Raw genomic sequence first — 14,517 nt, 5'->3', positions numbered from 1 at the left:
TGTGTGTGTGGAGGTGAGAGCAGGGCTGGTGCCAGTGTTAAATAAGCACACAGGTGACCAGCTGGGCACTGTAAGCTGACCGCTGCTGTTGTGTGCGATCTGAATGGATCTGAGAGACGACGGGGTTAAGGTCGGGCATGGAGAACCCCTGAGGAACCCCTCTCTCAGGACTCGGCTGCATATCTTACACTCGCTCAGTTTGTCTTTTATGGAGGGGCAAGTCAGGGATACTTCACCCGAGCTGCTGGGAAGGAGAAAGAAAACGCGCTTGTGAATTGAGGTGAGGAGGTAAAGAAAAGTATATGTGAGAAGATAAAAAAAATGTTTTAAATAAACACAATCGTCTCCTTTTTAGAAGCCCCCATCCCAACATCACCCCTCTCTGTTTCCCAAATTTCATTTCCCTTCTTCCTGCTCACTCATAGCTGGTCATAGATCCCTCTGAGGATGTGAGGTCTTTGACTACTGAGGCATGTCCACCGCTCACACATTCATTCACTGTCCAGTCGAGAGTTTCGAGCAGACAGCTACCAGAAAATCACTTTTCTACAAAAACCGATGCTATCTTGTTACACCCAAAGAATGAATCATTGTCCGGCAACACAGTTTGAATCATAGTTAGCACACATATCTGCCAGCGGTCCCGGGGGCTGGTGCAAAAGGTCGGTCACAGTGATCAGGCAAGCATTGCAACTGCACTGATTTGAAGTAGATAAGCTGGTTTCTTTGACAAACAGCTCAGGTTTAGCAACTGTTGAGTGAGGAGATTATCAGTGCTCTTAATGCTAAAGCTTTCTTCTGGATGTTCACCAAGTACCAGTGGATGGTAAATACTGGGCTCCCTGTGTGAGCGCCAGTTTGCAAACCTTTTGGTTAAAGCGTTTTGGATAAATTTCTGCAAATGTTTCGATCTGCTGGCGAACATCAACTTGCAACTGCGGACCCCCACACGTACAATATCTATAAAAAAGAGGGTTTTGCACCTTCATGCAGAAATGGGAGTCCGAGCTTACTCTTGCAAAAGGGCTGCTGTATTACCCCAGGCCTTTTCTCACTGACCCCCCCCTCACCTGCTTGGCTTTGCTCCAATGTAAAAGCCTGGGTAGTAGTTTGGATGTTGGAGGAATGCCTCCCATATCGGGTGACCCATTGCCCCATGGCCTTTGCTCCTTGCCTAGCTAGCAGCGAGAGAGAGTGCTCCTGGCGGGTGCTGTATCTCGTGTCACAAAAGCACCTTTCTACACAACAGGGGTACAGAGAATGGGCCACAGCACAGTGGTTCTCCTTGGGTCGGCTCCAGCCCGCCAGTCGGATTTCAGACCTCCCCCTGTGATTCCAGCAAACACCCTCATTGGTAGGGTATGTGCTTTTGCCCAAACCTCGCAGAGATATCAGAAAGACCTGTAGCTCCTGGGGCTGCCTCCAAGCCACCGCCAGAGAGGATAAATGACCGTACCACTTGTGCAATACTGGGTGAGTCTTATCAGTTTTGCTAGATTTGAAATGTTGCATAGAAAGTTGAATTTTTGCTTGATGAGTGACCTATTGTATGTATACAAATATATATATATATATATACATATGTGTGTGTGTGTGTGGAATAGCATATCTAGATTGAAGAGCTCACTGACCTTAATGACAATGAAGATGCAGAAGTTAAACCTTGTAACAGCTGAATTTACTGCTAAATAACCATTAATGCAGCTTTTAATAGTCAAACTGCAGGACCACAGAGTCATTATGGCGCAGGATTGAGATTGAGAAAGTAGCTCCAACTTGAAATTGGCAGCGTAGGAAACAAGAGGGAAAAAAAAATTTCAATAGTATAAATAGTGAGAATCCCAGTAGATAATGGATGGATGACTTGACCCAGTGCTGTTTTTTTTTTTTGCAAAAGTAAACTGCTAATGCCATGTGCTGTTTTTGTTACCTCTCGTCTTTAAATCAGAAGTGGATTGAAAATGAAATGAGAACAAGCAAAGAGAAGAAAAGGGCCTTTAAACTCGTCTGTTCTCAGATACCAGTCAATCATGAGGATTAGCTCCTGTCAGTCAACCCTTGTGGCTGTAGTTGTGGTTGCACTCACTGTGGTGTTCTGCGCTGAAGCTAAGACTACTCAGAGGCCGAAGTACCACTTCACCAAGAAGCCCCTCCCTCAGGTCACCGTACACAGCCCTGTCACCACCAGCATGCCCAAAGCTCTCAAGACTGTCCTGAGTGCAAACCCCGTGAAGCCCCAACCGCTGCCCCCCACGGAGAGGACCACCTACCCAAATCAGGTCTATCCACAGTATCGCACGGTGGCCACCGAGCCCCCTGGTGCCGGTCTGGAGAATTACACTCTAGATTACAACGAGTGCTACTTCAACTTCTGTGAGTGCTGTCCACCTGAGAAAGGCCCCAGGGGGCCAAAGGGAGACAGAGGCCTGGAAGGTAAAAGACTCTGATAAAGTGAAATAAAGAAAACGTTTTTTTTTATTTCATTGTATGTTTTTATTTTTTGTATGTTAATTTTCGGCACTTTGAACTCCTGTGTTTGTTCCCAAGGGCCTCCAGGTGATAGAGGCCTTACAGGAGCAGCTGGTTTACCTGGCCCACAGGGAGTCAGTGGTCCTATGGGGTTGAAAGGAGACAGAGGCTAGTATAATATTTTAAATTTTAATTTAATTTTAAAAGGACATTATGAAACAATGGGCCCACATACTACAACTGGGCCCTTCAAAAGAAAGTGATTCAGTACATTTTTTTTATTCTTCACGTACTAGCAGTAGTTAAAAAAATCTTCTTGTGTTGTTTATGTTGGATTTTGTTCATGAAATCAATTCATCAGGAGAAAAAGGGGACAAAGGAAGCAGTGGGACTGTCGGGCCACCCGGAGGCTCCGGGAAACCGGGACAAAAAGGTTCAAACCGCTTTTGTTGATTATTGATTTTTTTAATATTGTCTCCGGTTCCAACAGTTTTCTTTACCTTACAGGGGATGCTGGCGCAGTAGGTGAGAAAGGTGAAATAGGGTTACAAGGTGTCAAAGGCGACGGTGGGGCGAAAGGGGAATCTGGCCAGAATGGGACTGCTGGTGAGATAGGAGAACCGGGAAAGGAGGGACCAGCAGGACCTCCGGGAGTGGCTATTGAGATAGGTCCTAAAGGAGACAAGGGGGACAGGGGGGAATGTGGGACTTTTGGGGAGAGGGGACAGAAAGGCGATCGAGGTGATACGGGATCTCCCGGCATTCCAGGAGGGATGGGCATTCCAGGAGTGAACGGCAAGCACGGTTCCCCGGGTCCCGTGGGTCTCCGTGGGGATCAGGGACCTCCGGGACCACAAGGAGAGCCGGGCCTCCGAGGACCTCAGGGACCACAAGGCATAAGAGGGATGCTTGGACCAAAAGGGGACAGAGGTTTCCCTGCGAAGAGAGGTGAGCGAGGCATTCGTGGAATCAAAGGGTCGAAGGGATCCGAGTATGTCCAGAAACGCTCAGCCTTCAGTGTAGGTATCTCCCCGAAAAAGTCCTTCCCCCCTTCTGGCTTCCCGATCCGCTTCGACAAAGTCTTCTACAACGAAGAGAACCACTTCAATGTCACGTCCAACAGCTTCACGTGTGTCCACGCTGGCGTTTACGTCTTCTCCTTCCACATCACGGTGCGCAACCAGCCCCTGCGCGCCACGCTGGTGGTGAACGGGTCGCGGCGGGTACGAACGCGGGACTCGCTGTACGGTCAAGACATCGACCAAGCGTCCACCCTCGTGGTGCTGCAGCTGGCGGTGGGGGATCAGGTTTGGATGGAGACACTCAGAGACTGGAATGGGGCATATGCCAGCAGTGAGGATGACAGCATCTTCTCCGGGTTCCTGCTCTATTCACATCCTGACCCTCCGCTGTAAACATCTGTAACATCTGGGACTATTTCATCTCATTCTCTGGAAAAGGGACAAATACCAAGTGGTGCTTCATGACACGTATTACTTATGAACGGCTCAAAACCTGCACACAAAGAAAACTTAAGGACTGCAATATCAAGATCATGTTATTGTGTTATTATCTTACCCGTATCTTATTATATTACCATCTGAATAAAAACAAATGTCTTGTTTACTGCTGTTATATTTATTTTCGATGTTTCCATCCCAACAAGCCTCGTCAGGTAACAAGCATTACAACAAAGACACAGGGTAAATGATCCAATCCACAAGAAGGAGGCATTTTGAGAAAACACACACCACACACACATCCATTAGGAGAAGGCTTTAAAATGTACGATGTGAGAAGATAAGCAGGGTGACAAAGATACAACGACTTGTAGACTGAAGGCTTGTTGATAAATATACCAGGGGTAGAGTTTATGTCTACATATATATATATATGTATTATATATATGTATACAAACACATACACACACATTCAAATCGTGTTTGCAGATTGTGTGCAGATTTTTAATATTTTATTTTACGAGGCCTGTCAACTTCTTACACAGTGTGTTAAACCATACACTTTGCATAAAGTGGTTACTTATAGCTATAGGTTTTGCCCTCGGGCAGCGTGGTGGCGGTTAGCACTGTCGCCTCGCAGCAAGAAGGTCCCGGGTTCGACTCTGCCCAGCGGCCTTCCTGTGTGGAGTCTGCAGGTTCTCTGTATGGCTTCTCTCGGGGTTCTCCAGCTTCCTCCCACAGTCCAGAGACGTGCTCTGGGGATCAGGTTGATCGGTGACACTAAATGCACGTGTGGTGCATGTGAGTGTTTGTCTCTGTGTTAGCCCTGTGTACCCCGTCTCTCGCCTGAAGTTGGCTGGGATTGACTCCAGCCCCCTTGCTTACCCAAGCGGATTTAAATGACCACATGTCACACCCCCACAAAGAAGTTCTCTTTGTTTTGCTGTCTTCCATCTCTTTGTTTACTGCTGCCGCACTCTGACATCTCCTGTTAATCCACACTTTGTCTGATGGCTTAGGCCATCTGTCAAATTGCAAAAACAGACATACAAATGTATGACTTATGTGCTAAGTAGATAAAAGCTTTAAATAATAAGTATCCTTATGCATATCGATTGAGTGAATTTACAAATACTACTCAACTGTAATGCTGTACAAAAACAATGGGTTGTAAAAACAATTCAGTGAAAATAAAACCCTGTAGTACATTTGCTGAAAACTTTATTTAATTTAACCAGTATGGCAGTAGTTAATAAACTCCAACAGTACTGATTCAGTTAGTTTACACAGGAAATTTGTTGAATGAATATTACACAAAGAATCGTATTAAAAGCCTTCATTCTCCAGACGTGTCGCCTGATCCTCCAGACGTGTCGCCTGATCCTCCAGACATGTCGCCTGATTCTCCAGATGTGTCGCCTGATCCTCCAGACGTGTCGCCTGATTCTCCAGATGTGTCGTCTGATTCCATAGCAGCCGCAGTTTGATTAGGAGATGGGACTGTAGATAGGAAATTGCTTGTTGCTGACTGCTGAGGTTGATACGAGGATTGGATGCTCACTCCAGTGGGGTGAGAAACAGTAGGAGTTGCGGCGGATTGGTGAGAGGAGGGTCGGGTTGCAGTGGTTTCAGCAGCAGGACGCAGGTCTGGGGATGAGATTGGGGGAGCTAAAGGTCAAGTATCGTATTGGGTCAGAGGCGAGTTGAGCTAAGAAGTTACGCGGCGGTGTCACAAATATTTAGTAGGAAGATAATTTGGGTTTGATCTTGCAAATCAGTGGCGGCCCATAGAGGGTCATGGGGCGTGGCCCCACCAAATATATATATTTATGTATGTATATATATATATATATATATATATATACATGTTCGATAATATTTAATATAAATATATTCATCCTTTATTATAATTTATTAATGATATTATATTCATGGTATTGTATATTTCTAATAGTTATGATATGGTAGTTGAATCACTGAATACTGAATATCTTTTGTTGTTTGATACCTTTTTTTCGCATTGAATCATACTGGGCCACATATACAGTAACATTTACTTCTAAGTACCTGTTACTTGGCCAAAGGATCTGAGTTCGCTCTCCCTGGAGATACCCAACTCGGGCACCCTGGCCTTGCAGCTGTACTGGCCTGGAGTACGATTCACCGTGACACTTTTCTCAGAGCTCGCCGTGGCCACTTGTTTTTTATTCTTGTAGAAATAGAAGTGTATGGGGGGGGCGGGAGCACGGGCGTTGTATTGTAGGTGGCAGATGAGCTTCATGAAATTGACTGGAAACAGGTTATTGTCTGCAACAATCTCCAAAAGTGGCTGCGACAGAACCTCTAAAATAGAGCCAAAAAGAAACACAGATCACTGACACATTCAAATGTGGAAAAAACATCTCATGGAAAAAATGTGTCATTTTGGTAAATTAGTCGCTTTCCCTCTGAGGGTTAGAGGAGAAATCTGACATCTGTACAAAATATGACTCACTTTTAAAAAATCCATACAATTTACAATTTATTTATAATTTTAAAATGTTCTGTCAGAACAAACTAACAAGCTGGTTAGTTTAGCTTATTATAAAGACTGTAAACAGCTAGCCAATTGCATTTTAAAGAATTTAACAGTCTAAACAAAAATAAACAAAATGGTTGCTCGGTGAAATCTCAGCCGCAGGCTGGGAAATAGTCCAAATTATCTCATCATAGAGAACTGTACAGTTTGCAGTGGGTGGTTTTTGTTTTGTTTTTTAACTTGTTTTCAGCCAGCACACAAACTTACCTGCGACCTGAACTGAAGCCTCAACTGAAATTGCAGAGTGTGTGCGCCCATCTGCGTCCCAGGAAGCCCTACAAGAGTACATTCCTTGGTCCTCGAGGGTCACGTTGGTCAGGTAGATTTGTGGGTTGATGCCAATTTGTCTCATAACTTCAACGCCATCTTTGTATAGAATCACCTCGGGAAGTTTGGCTTTGACTCGCAGTCGACACGTGACCTCCAAGGTCTCTCCGACGAGGCCAGGATGTGGGGGGACTTGCAGGATAACCCACCCTCCTGAACAAAGATTACAGAGAGGAAAGTTAAATTGAACATATAGTGGCATAGCATTGTATTGATGTAATAAAACAGGCCAATGGCAGCGTTTTAGATAAATATGCAAGTAAGCAATATTCTTTTATACATAATTGGGGCATAATACAATACTTCAAATAGGTTTACGACCGCAAGAGTCCAGAAATTCCTAATGTTTTAAAGGAGAAGAAGTGTGAAAAAGAGGAAGGAAGTCGCCTGATAAATCAACGAGATTTCTATTGAAATGATTCTTAAAGACGAGATCTTACCATCAACATTGATCTCCAAAGGCAGACTTTTGAGGGTGTGGATGTTTCTGACCACTGTATTCCTCACACCCTGGCAGTGATATTTCCCACTATGTTTAACCTTGCTTTTCCATATAACGAGGTGCTCCTCAATCTGTGGGAGGCGATCGGATCCTCTGAACCACAGGTATTTCCAGTCGGACAGATGGACATCAGGAACGCTGCATTTCAGCCGCACACTCTCTCCAGAGAAGATCCTTGAATCCCCAGACGTGATCTCCACCACAGCTCTCAATGAGGTCACGCTGACAACTATAAAAACAAACACATGAAGAAAGGAAGGAAGGAATGTCACAAAGTAATCTGTGTCCTCTCTATAGCTGCGCTCTTGGGATTACAAATGTTAGGTTCAATTTATTTTATTAAATTCACATGATGTCACAGATAAAATAGCAGATGATTTAGAACAGAATAGAGTATGTGTAGAAATGCTTTGTTCTTCTACAAGCAGAATTTAAAGATGGGACTATTTGGTACTTACCTTCAGCTGCTACGAGCTGCAGTAGTGTTGAAAGAACTGAAAATGAAAATAAACGTGTATAAGATGAAGGAAAGGCAATAATATATAAAAATAAAATAATAATTCTGAATTGAAGAAAACTCACCAAGGAGGGAAATTACCGTGTCCATTTTCCTAGCTGGTCAGAAACAGAGACTGACGGAGATTCTTATAATCCTGACGAATAGGGAAGTGAGAATGATTTTGGAGCTTTGACTCATCACGCAGGATGTCCCCTTTTGTAAAAATAACTAACAAAAAAAAGTTATTTTTCATTTTGAGAAACTGAGAGCATACTTTTATGGGAACCAAAACTAACACCTTCCCCGGGAGAGAAAGTAACACCTTCTTCTTTGGAATCTGAATTTGAAATGTATACTACTATTAAGAGATACATATTTGAAAAAATAAAACACGATAAATAAATACATAGTGAACATAAGGGCTAAATAAATGGGTAATTAAAACCCATCTTTAATAAGGTGGCACTATTGAATAAACTAAAACATCTATGGATTGGATGGCAATTCTTTTTAAACATTAATAGTTCAAAGTATATCTTTTCAAAAGCAGATACTTTCGTTTTAGTGCAAAGTGCGGTCTTAGTTTTTAAACACAGTAAGAACAGTAACCCAGAAAGAATTCAAGACTGTCATGAATGAATTGTAATGTAATAATGTTTCAAATTTCAAGTTCTTAGAAATCACTTTCCCAAGGTATTCTTCATTCTATTTAGGCTTTTATTTCCGACATCTGAACAAATCTGAATTTACTTAATGAACTGACAAACTGGTAATTTGCAAAAAAATATTGACCGATTCCAAAATGGAAAAATTTAAGCATACACATGGAAAAAAGGTTAATGAACTCGCAAAATGTTACATTTTGTTAAATTATTTACTATTTATTTTACAGTTAGGTATTTATATTTTACTAATTTAAGTCAGGTAAAACTGCATGAGGAAAAGAAACAAAAGGTGTTTGTTTTTTAACATTTTTATTCATCATCACAAACCCATGAAGGCATATAAACAAATCCTGCCCCAATAACTTAAGACATAAATAAAAGACAGTATTGAGGTACTTTCTCCTAAGTGATAAAATAGCAAACTGATAAGTTTACAAAGATAATGTTTTAAAATCTTTACCTCACAAATGGCTTCAGCGTACAGTGCAATATTAAGTTATTCTGGCCATTGTTTAAGTTTGTGTGAACTCCTTTCTCAAACTAAAAATGGACAGCAACTGCACACTAACTTCATGTGCTGCAAAAAACAATGAAAGATAATATTAGAATCTAGCAACGTCGAGCAAGTTCATGAGAAAAGGAAAACAAAAAAAACATTTTCTTTTTTACTGCCCAATACAGAGACGTTCACCAATTATCCTTTTAACTGAATAAAGCCATTACTTTGTCAAGTGTAATTCTGAAATAAGAGCTCTAAATCAAACATAAAAAGTGCTTTAAAATTATATGAAATTGGTGATGTCATGTCAGCCTTAGAGGTGATTTATTTATTTACCTTGCGTTTATGGGAAGCAGCATCCTCTTTGACTTCTTAGCTACTTAAATCAAATGCTCTGACGGAGCAAAACCCCAAACGAATCACCTAAAAACGTCTTTCTTGTGATGGCACATGCTCACGATACCCTTACAATATAAACAAAGAGATGACAATCTTACTATTTGGTCTACAGAATTCATGTAACATGTCTTCAAGCAATATTTTTTCTTCATTAGTACTACAACTGTAAATATTACAGGATTAATGTCTCCTATTGCATCCCAAACAATCAATAACTCTATAGAAAAATAAAATCACTTCTGTACATCCAGACTGTGGCTGGAGTGAGAGGAAACAAGAACACATGATCCAGTGACATCAGTGGGCGGATTGAACGATTTACCGACATTAACAGAGCATGTCCATGCAACACACATTCTCACACACACACACACATACACACACACTCTCCTTCCCCTCCCCTCCGGATAGTTCTCTGCTGAATGGGGAAATGCACAGTGAACACAAACACAGCACAAATCACCAGCATGAAATAGAGGGTTAATTTAGCAAGAGGAGGTTTTGCATTCATCTGATTTTGCCATTTCCTTTAAGAAAAACATATTTCCTGTAGAGTCACTAGATGTTTCTTGGGCAGTAACGTTATAGTTAATTTTGAGCACCCACTTTGCCATCTATAAAAGCAAAAAAATTTTCCTTGTCTGAATAATACAGGAGTAGGTTTGTACAGCACATCCAACCAGTTACCACGTCTGCGTAAGCGGTGCTACAATAACAAGGGTAAAGAAGTACTGAAAGGTACTGATGATGCCATTGTGGGAGACCAAAGAAGTGTTTGAGAAGAACTCGGAGTGGTTCGTCTGCTCTTTTGCTTCATATTTACCGTACAGATAGGAGTGTTTATTGATCGTTGCACTTACTTCTGCAAGAAGAAGTGGTCTAAAAGAGCGAGTGGAAACGTGATCCCTATCGGACGGCTTCTGCGTGGGCATTCGGAGAGCAAAGTTTAACAGCAGGGAAAAGAGGAAGGGCGGAGTAAAGCCTAAACCGGATTTTGCAGGGACAGTCAGCCAGCGAACACTTGCGGTTGCAGAGGAGGTGGGAGCTGCTCATTCTCAACGTTATCAGAGTCAATGGCAGACGCCGCTGCGGTCGCGGCGGGGTTTTGCGCCTCTGGCGGAAAGCTTTCCAGAACGCTCTGCACCTTCTGCTCCACCTCGTCCGTCCAGTCTATGAGGTCGCTCTCCAGCTGGCGGGCCTTCTCCATGACCTGCTCCTGCCTTTCCCCGAGCCCCGCCAGCGGGTCCACGCGTTGGTGGCCCTGGCTGAGAGCGCTGCTGCCGGAGGATGCTCCGGTGGCCTGTGGCCGTTGGGGGGACGCCTGGCCCGTCATATGGAGCTCAAACTCCTCAGAGCTCAGGTTCAGAGACTGGCCGTCCAGCTTCTCGATGAAGGCCACGGCACAGCACTGGGGAAAGGAAAGGAGGGGGCGGGTTTTAAATAGAAGACGTCCCCTTCGGAGGTCATCAGTCTGGGGATTCTGATTGACTTACAAAGATAGAATAAGGGTTTCCAATCATTAAAAGGACTTTTTGCCAATGCGCATACAGCAATGTGTTCCCATCGGTGGTCTACTGAATTATCTCTGACATGCTTAGAAGCTATGAAAGATTGATCAGAGAAGTCAAGAAGAGGCACCATTTACCTTCATGTGTTGTCGTGCGACGTGACATGAAGCATTGGAAAATATCACAATTTTGCCATGACGACGGTTACAAAACATCAAAGTTATATAACATTACGGTGTCATAACCGGGAGAATTGTAGCGTTATGTTTACCATCTTCTCCTGCTTCCTGCATTGTTGCCCTGTGAGTCTGGATCATAATGTTTTGTGTTACAACTATTTAAGAGGTTTTTGGTTAATGGTTATGTTAATATTGGACAACGAAGGTTGTAGTGCTGAATTCTATTGAATTACACAGAAAAGTGTTTGTTATTTAACCTACCCATATTAATAAAATTGTGAGGGACCAAAATACACCCATCAGAATTACACCACACAATTTGACAGCACAACACACACACAAGCATCAATTCACTTCCTCACCAGATTAGTGAAGTAGTAGCCGTCCTCTCCAGTCATGAGTCTGCTGGGGTTGCTGAAGCGGGTGATGTACTGGATGTTGGACTGAAGTCGCGGGGGGTTCGCTTTTAGTACAATGTAGATGAGCGTTGGCAGGAAGTCGTCCGCGGACGCCGCCTCCTTTTTGGTGATTTTGATGGCGTTGAAGATGTGCTTGCTGCAACGAGTGATGCACGCCAGCTTCTCCTTGGGCACGCACTTTGAATCCATTTCAATCACATCTGAAATGATGCAGAGATTTGAAAAAGGCGTTACTCCATCCAAAAATCTTACTGGATCTCCACAGCCAAGATGACGAGGTGATGATTATGAGACCGACCTGTGATGGCTTTGACTACACTGTCTGACACCTCAGCGATCTCCTCATCTACAGGAACACACAACATCTCGATGGTGACCCAATGCAAGGCTCTGTGAAGGAACACAACGATTACAATGTGAGGAATCCTCGGCTGAAGTTCTTGCAATTGTGTTCTTTCTTGCTCATGCAAAGATATTGATTGCTTTTTGAGTTGCAAATGTAAGCATTGTTAGCTAACCTGATTCTCTTCTGAATGGCCAGGTCTTTCTTCTCATCATCTGTGGTCTCAGGGCAGAAAACCTCCTTGTAGAGACGAGTCATCATGTACTTTTCTACTTGATCCATAACGCTCTCGACATGTTCTGACGAACCTAGGGACAGAAGCCCAAAGACCAAAAGGTAGGCAGCGCAAAGACTTAATGCGCTGTATCATTTTCGGCATATTTCCTTCTTCGTAGTCTTATAAAGAGTGCGAGTCAAGCGGTACCTTTGAACTGGGTGTGGAGGCGATCGGAGAGGTTCTGGTAGAAGTCCTGCACACACTCTGACAGCTCATCAGCAGCCATGTCCTGAGCAAGAAAAATAAAAAAACAACTCAGACGACATTCAATTTGAAAACGTACTTATGAGACAAATGTCAAAGTCAAGCCGAAATACGACAGTGATATATTAAGCATCCTTTTGACAAATGTTATCCGTTCGAATGTAGCAATTACTATATCTAACAACTATGTCTGCTACAATGACCGAGGAAGCATATTCCCCATTATGTATTTACGAAAAACAGTTTTCTCTTGAGACAAGAATGTGCGGCAGTCGGTATCTCCCTTGGAAGCAAAGTCAATTTCACTAACTGCAAAGCAAAGGTTTTGACAAACATTGTAGAAACAACAAACTGAAAATTTAAGTATTTGAATTTGAGGAAAAACATAATCTTAAACCTAACCTAAAAATATAATTAAGCGTGTGAAATTTCTTAACAGGTTGTCTAGATTCAGCTAGTTGTCCATAAGAATTAAATAGTTCTCGCAAACCCAATCCACCAATCCACTTCAGCTCACCCGCTTATACGCCATGCTCTCAGTGAAGGCCCGGCACTGTTTGAAGATCTCCCTCCCGGACTTCAGAGGCTTGAGAAAATCAATGAACTCCCGCGTTGCATGGTCATTGTCCACAGAGGAATGTCGGTTTGCGGAGGAGCTGGGGCTCGGTCTGGACTGAGCCTCCAAAGGAGCATCTGGGGGAAGACATTCGATGTCACTTTAATAAAGGCTTCTAACACTTGAACTGTAATAGCATATATTTAAACCATGACCGTATGTAGGTTATCAATCTACAAATCTAGATAGATCTAGTTTGGTTGGACAGAAACCATAATCAGCATCAACATTTCTGCAACTAGTTTAATTTCTTTTTCCAGGTAAGCAGGAAATCAAAACCAGTTTGTCAGGTTTTTGGGCAGACAGACGTACAATAAGGATGGATAAAAGTATCTCTACCTTTTAATAAAGAGCGGCAATACAAACTTATAGTAATTTATTGATAAAGACTTTTGGATGGATCGCTTACACTTGATTATTTACAATAGTATGTACCTTTTTTTGATGCTGTTTTGCTGGAAGGAATAAAAAACTTTGTGACCGTGTTGACTTTGCTGGACTTTTCCTTTGTTTTTCTTTCCTCAAACTTGCTGAAGGGTGTGATGGTGGGCTGCAATTGGGCCTGCTGATGTCTGCTTGCATAGGCCTCCTCTTCCTCTTTCTGCAGCCTGGGGAGGGACAGCGCTCATATGCATGAGCAAACCGACTGACAAACAGAACCAGACACGTGGCGTTTCCCATTTTTCTAATGAGACACGGTGCAGAGGAAACGGACAAACCTCTCAGCAAGCGCCCAATCCTCTTGAATCTGTTTTTGCTTTTCTTTCTGGTTTTCCTCTCGCCAGCACTTGGAGCACAGGCCCTGCCAACCGGTGTTGCCATAAAAACCGCATCCTTTCGTGCAGAGCAGCTCTGATTGGTCCAGATGGATCCCACGCCGCTGGCTCGTCATCATTCAGCCAAAGTTAAGAGGACTGTGCGGGCCGCCAGGAGACAGGAAACACAAAATCAGTCGACCACAAATGAATCGATCGTAACAGACACCGGTCCGGCTGCTCATTATTAATCTCTTAGATTTGCCATTCATGATTCTAGAGCAGCTTCCCGCAGCGTTGACTCGTAACTACGCTGACGTCGTTGTTTTAGCTAACGTTAGCTCAATGCTAGCGTAGTGCTTTATAACTCGTGACGTCGGGGGTCGTTACCGAGGTGACAGCGTAACGTCCTCGTCTCTCCCACGGACACATCATTCCGAAACACTATGTTGTCCCAACGGTTGACAACATTTGTTCGCACGACAAAGTTGACGCAAAAACGAGATGTCAACAAGCTAATTTTACAGCTGAATGAGCTATAATTACGGAGCAAATCGTGCTAGCTTAGGTAGCGACCTGAATCAATGTCATTGAAGATGCTGTAGATTAGATTCATGAATTGTGTGACAACATACACTCTCATTCGCAAGGTCAAAAGGGCATCGAGTAACGTTATCCTCGCTCCTGCTCCAGTCCACTGTTGGTGGATGTTTACATTAGCCGAGCGTCTAGCTTTGTCCTACAGCCATTTTGTCTGTGAGCGGATTCTTCTTTATGTTTTTCCATGTCGTCCTTGTTACAAATGTGGCTCAGCTGTG

At 43.2% G+C, this 14,517-nt stretch overlaps 3 protein-coding genes across 4 annotated transcripts; 1 reads left to right on the top strand and 2 right to left on the bottom strand.

Moving 5' to 3' along the window:
* The first annotated feature begins 1,190 nt into the window (after nucleotides 1–1,190).
* otol1b (otolin 1b) lies at nucleotides 1,191–4,095 on the top strand. Of its 2 annotated transcripts, none has more exons than XM_078098326.1 (5): nucleotides 1,191–1,473; nucleotides 2,018–2,433; nucleotides 2,548–2,637; nucleotides 2,831–2,902; nucleotides 2,977–4,095. In XM_078098326.1, the coding sequence occupies exons 2-5, from the start codon at nucleotides 2,031–2,033 to the stop codon at nucleotides 3,882–3,884; spliced, it is 1,473 nt and encodes a 490-aa protein (XP_077954452.1). In that variant the 5' UTR covers nucleotides 1,191–1,473; nucleotides 2,018–2,030; the 3' UTR covers nucleotides 3,885–4,095. The 2 variants fall into 2 exon arrangements, with proteins under 2 accessions (XP_077954452.1, XP_040041385.2); XM_040185451.2 differs by having other exon boundaries at nucleotides 1,335–1,473; nucleotides 1,949–2,433.
* A 1,038-nt stretch (nucleotides 4,096–5,133) lies between these two features.
* Nucleotides 5,134–8,058, bottom strand: LOC120824579 (high affinity immunoglobulin gamma Fc receptor I). The gene is made up of 6 exons (XM_040185463.2): nucleotides 7,919–8,058; nucleotides 7,795–7,830; nucleotides 7,275–7,565; nucleotides 6,715–6,987; nucleotides 5,997–6,272; nucleotides 5,134–5,576 (listed from the first exon to the last, which is right to left on the bottom strand). The coding sequence occupies exons 1-6, from the start codon at nucleotides 7,941–7,943 to the stop codon at nucleotides 5,266–5,268; spliced, it is 1,212 nt and encodes a 403-aa protein (XP_040041397.2). The 5' UTR covers nucleotides 7,944–8,058; the 3' UTR covers nucleotides 5,134–5,265.
* Nucleotides 8,059–8,792: 734 nt separating this feature from the next.
* Nucleotides 8,793–14,485, bottom strand: LOC120824563 (rab5 GDP/GTP exchange factor). Its single transcript, XM_040185440.2, has 9 exons — nucleotides 14,335–14,485; nucleotides 13,664–13,858; nucleotides 13,380–13,552; nucleotides 12,846–13,021; nucleotides 12,272–12,353; nucleotides 12,023–12,155; nucleotides 11,803–11,894; nucleotides 11,448–11,704; nucleotides 8,793–10,806 (listed from the first exon to the last, which is right to left on the bottom strand). Exons 2-9 carry the CDS (start codon nucleotides 13,837–13,839, stop codon nucleotides 10,405–10,407), a joined length of 1,491 nt encoding a protein of 496 aa, XP_040041374.1. The 5' UTR covers nucleotides 13,840–13,858; nucleotides 14,335–14,485; the 3' UTR covers nucleotides 8,793–10,404.
* Between the last annotated feature and the right edge of the window lie 32 nt (nucleotides 14,486–14,517).

This window comes from Gasterosteus aculeatus, chromosome 1 (genome assembly GCF_964276395.1).
Source record: "Gasterosteus aculeatus chromosome 1, fGasAcu3.hap1.1, whole genome shotgun sequence".
Lineage (NCBI taxonomy): Eukaryota > Metazoa > Chordata > Actinopteri > Perciformes > Gasterosteidae > Gasterosteus > Gasterosteus aculeatus.
This window is presented reverse-complemented; position numbering and strand designations above follow the sequence as displayed.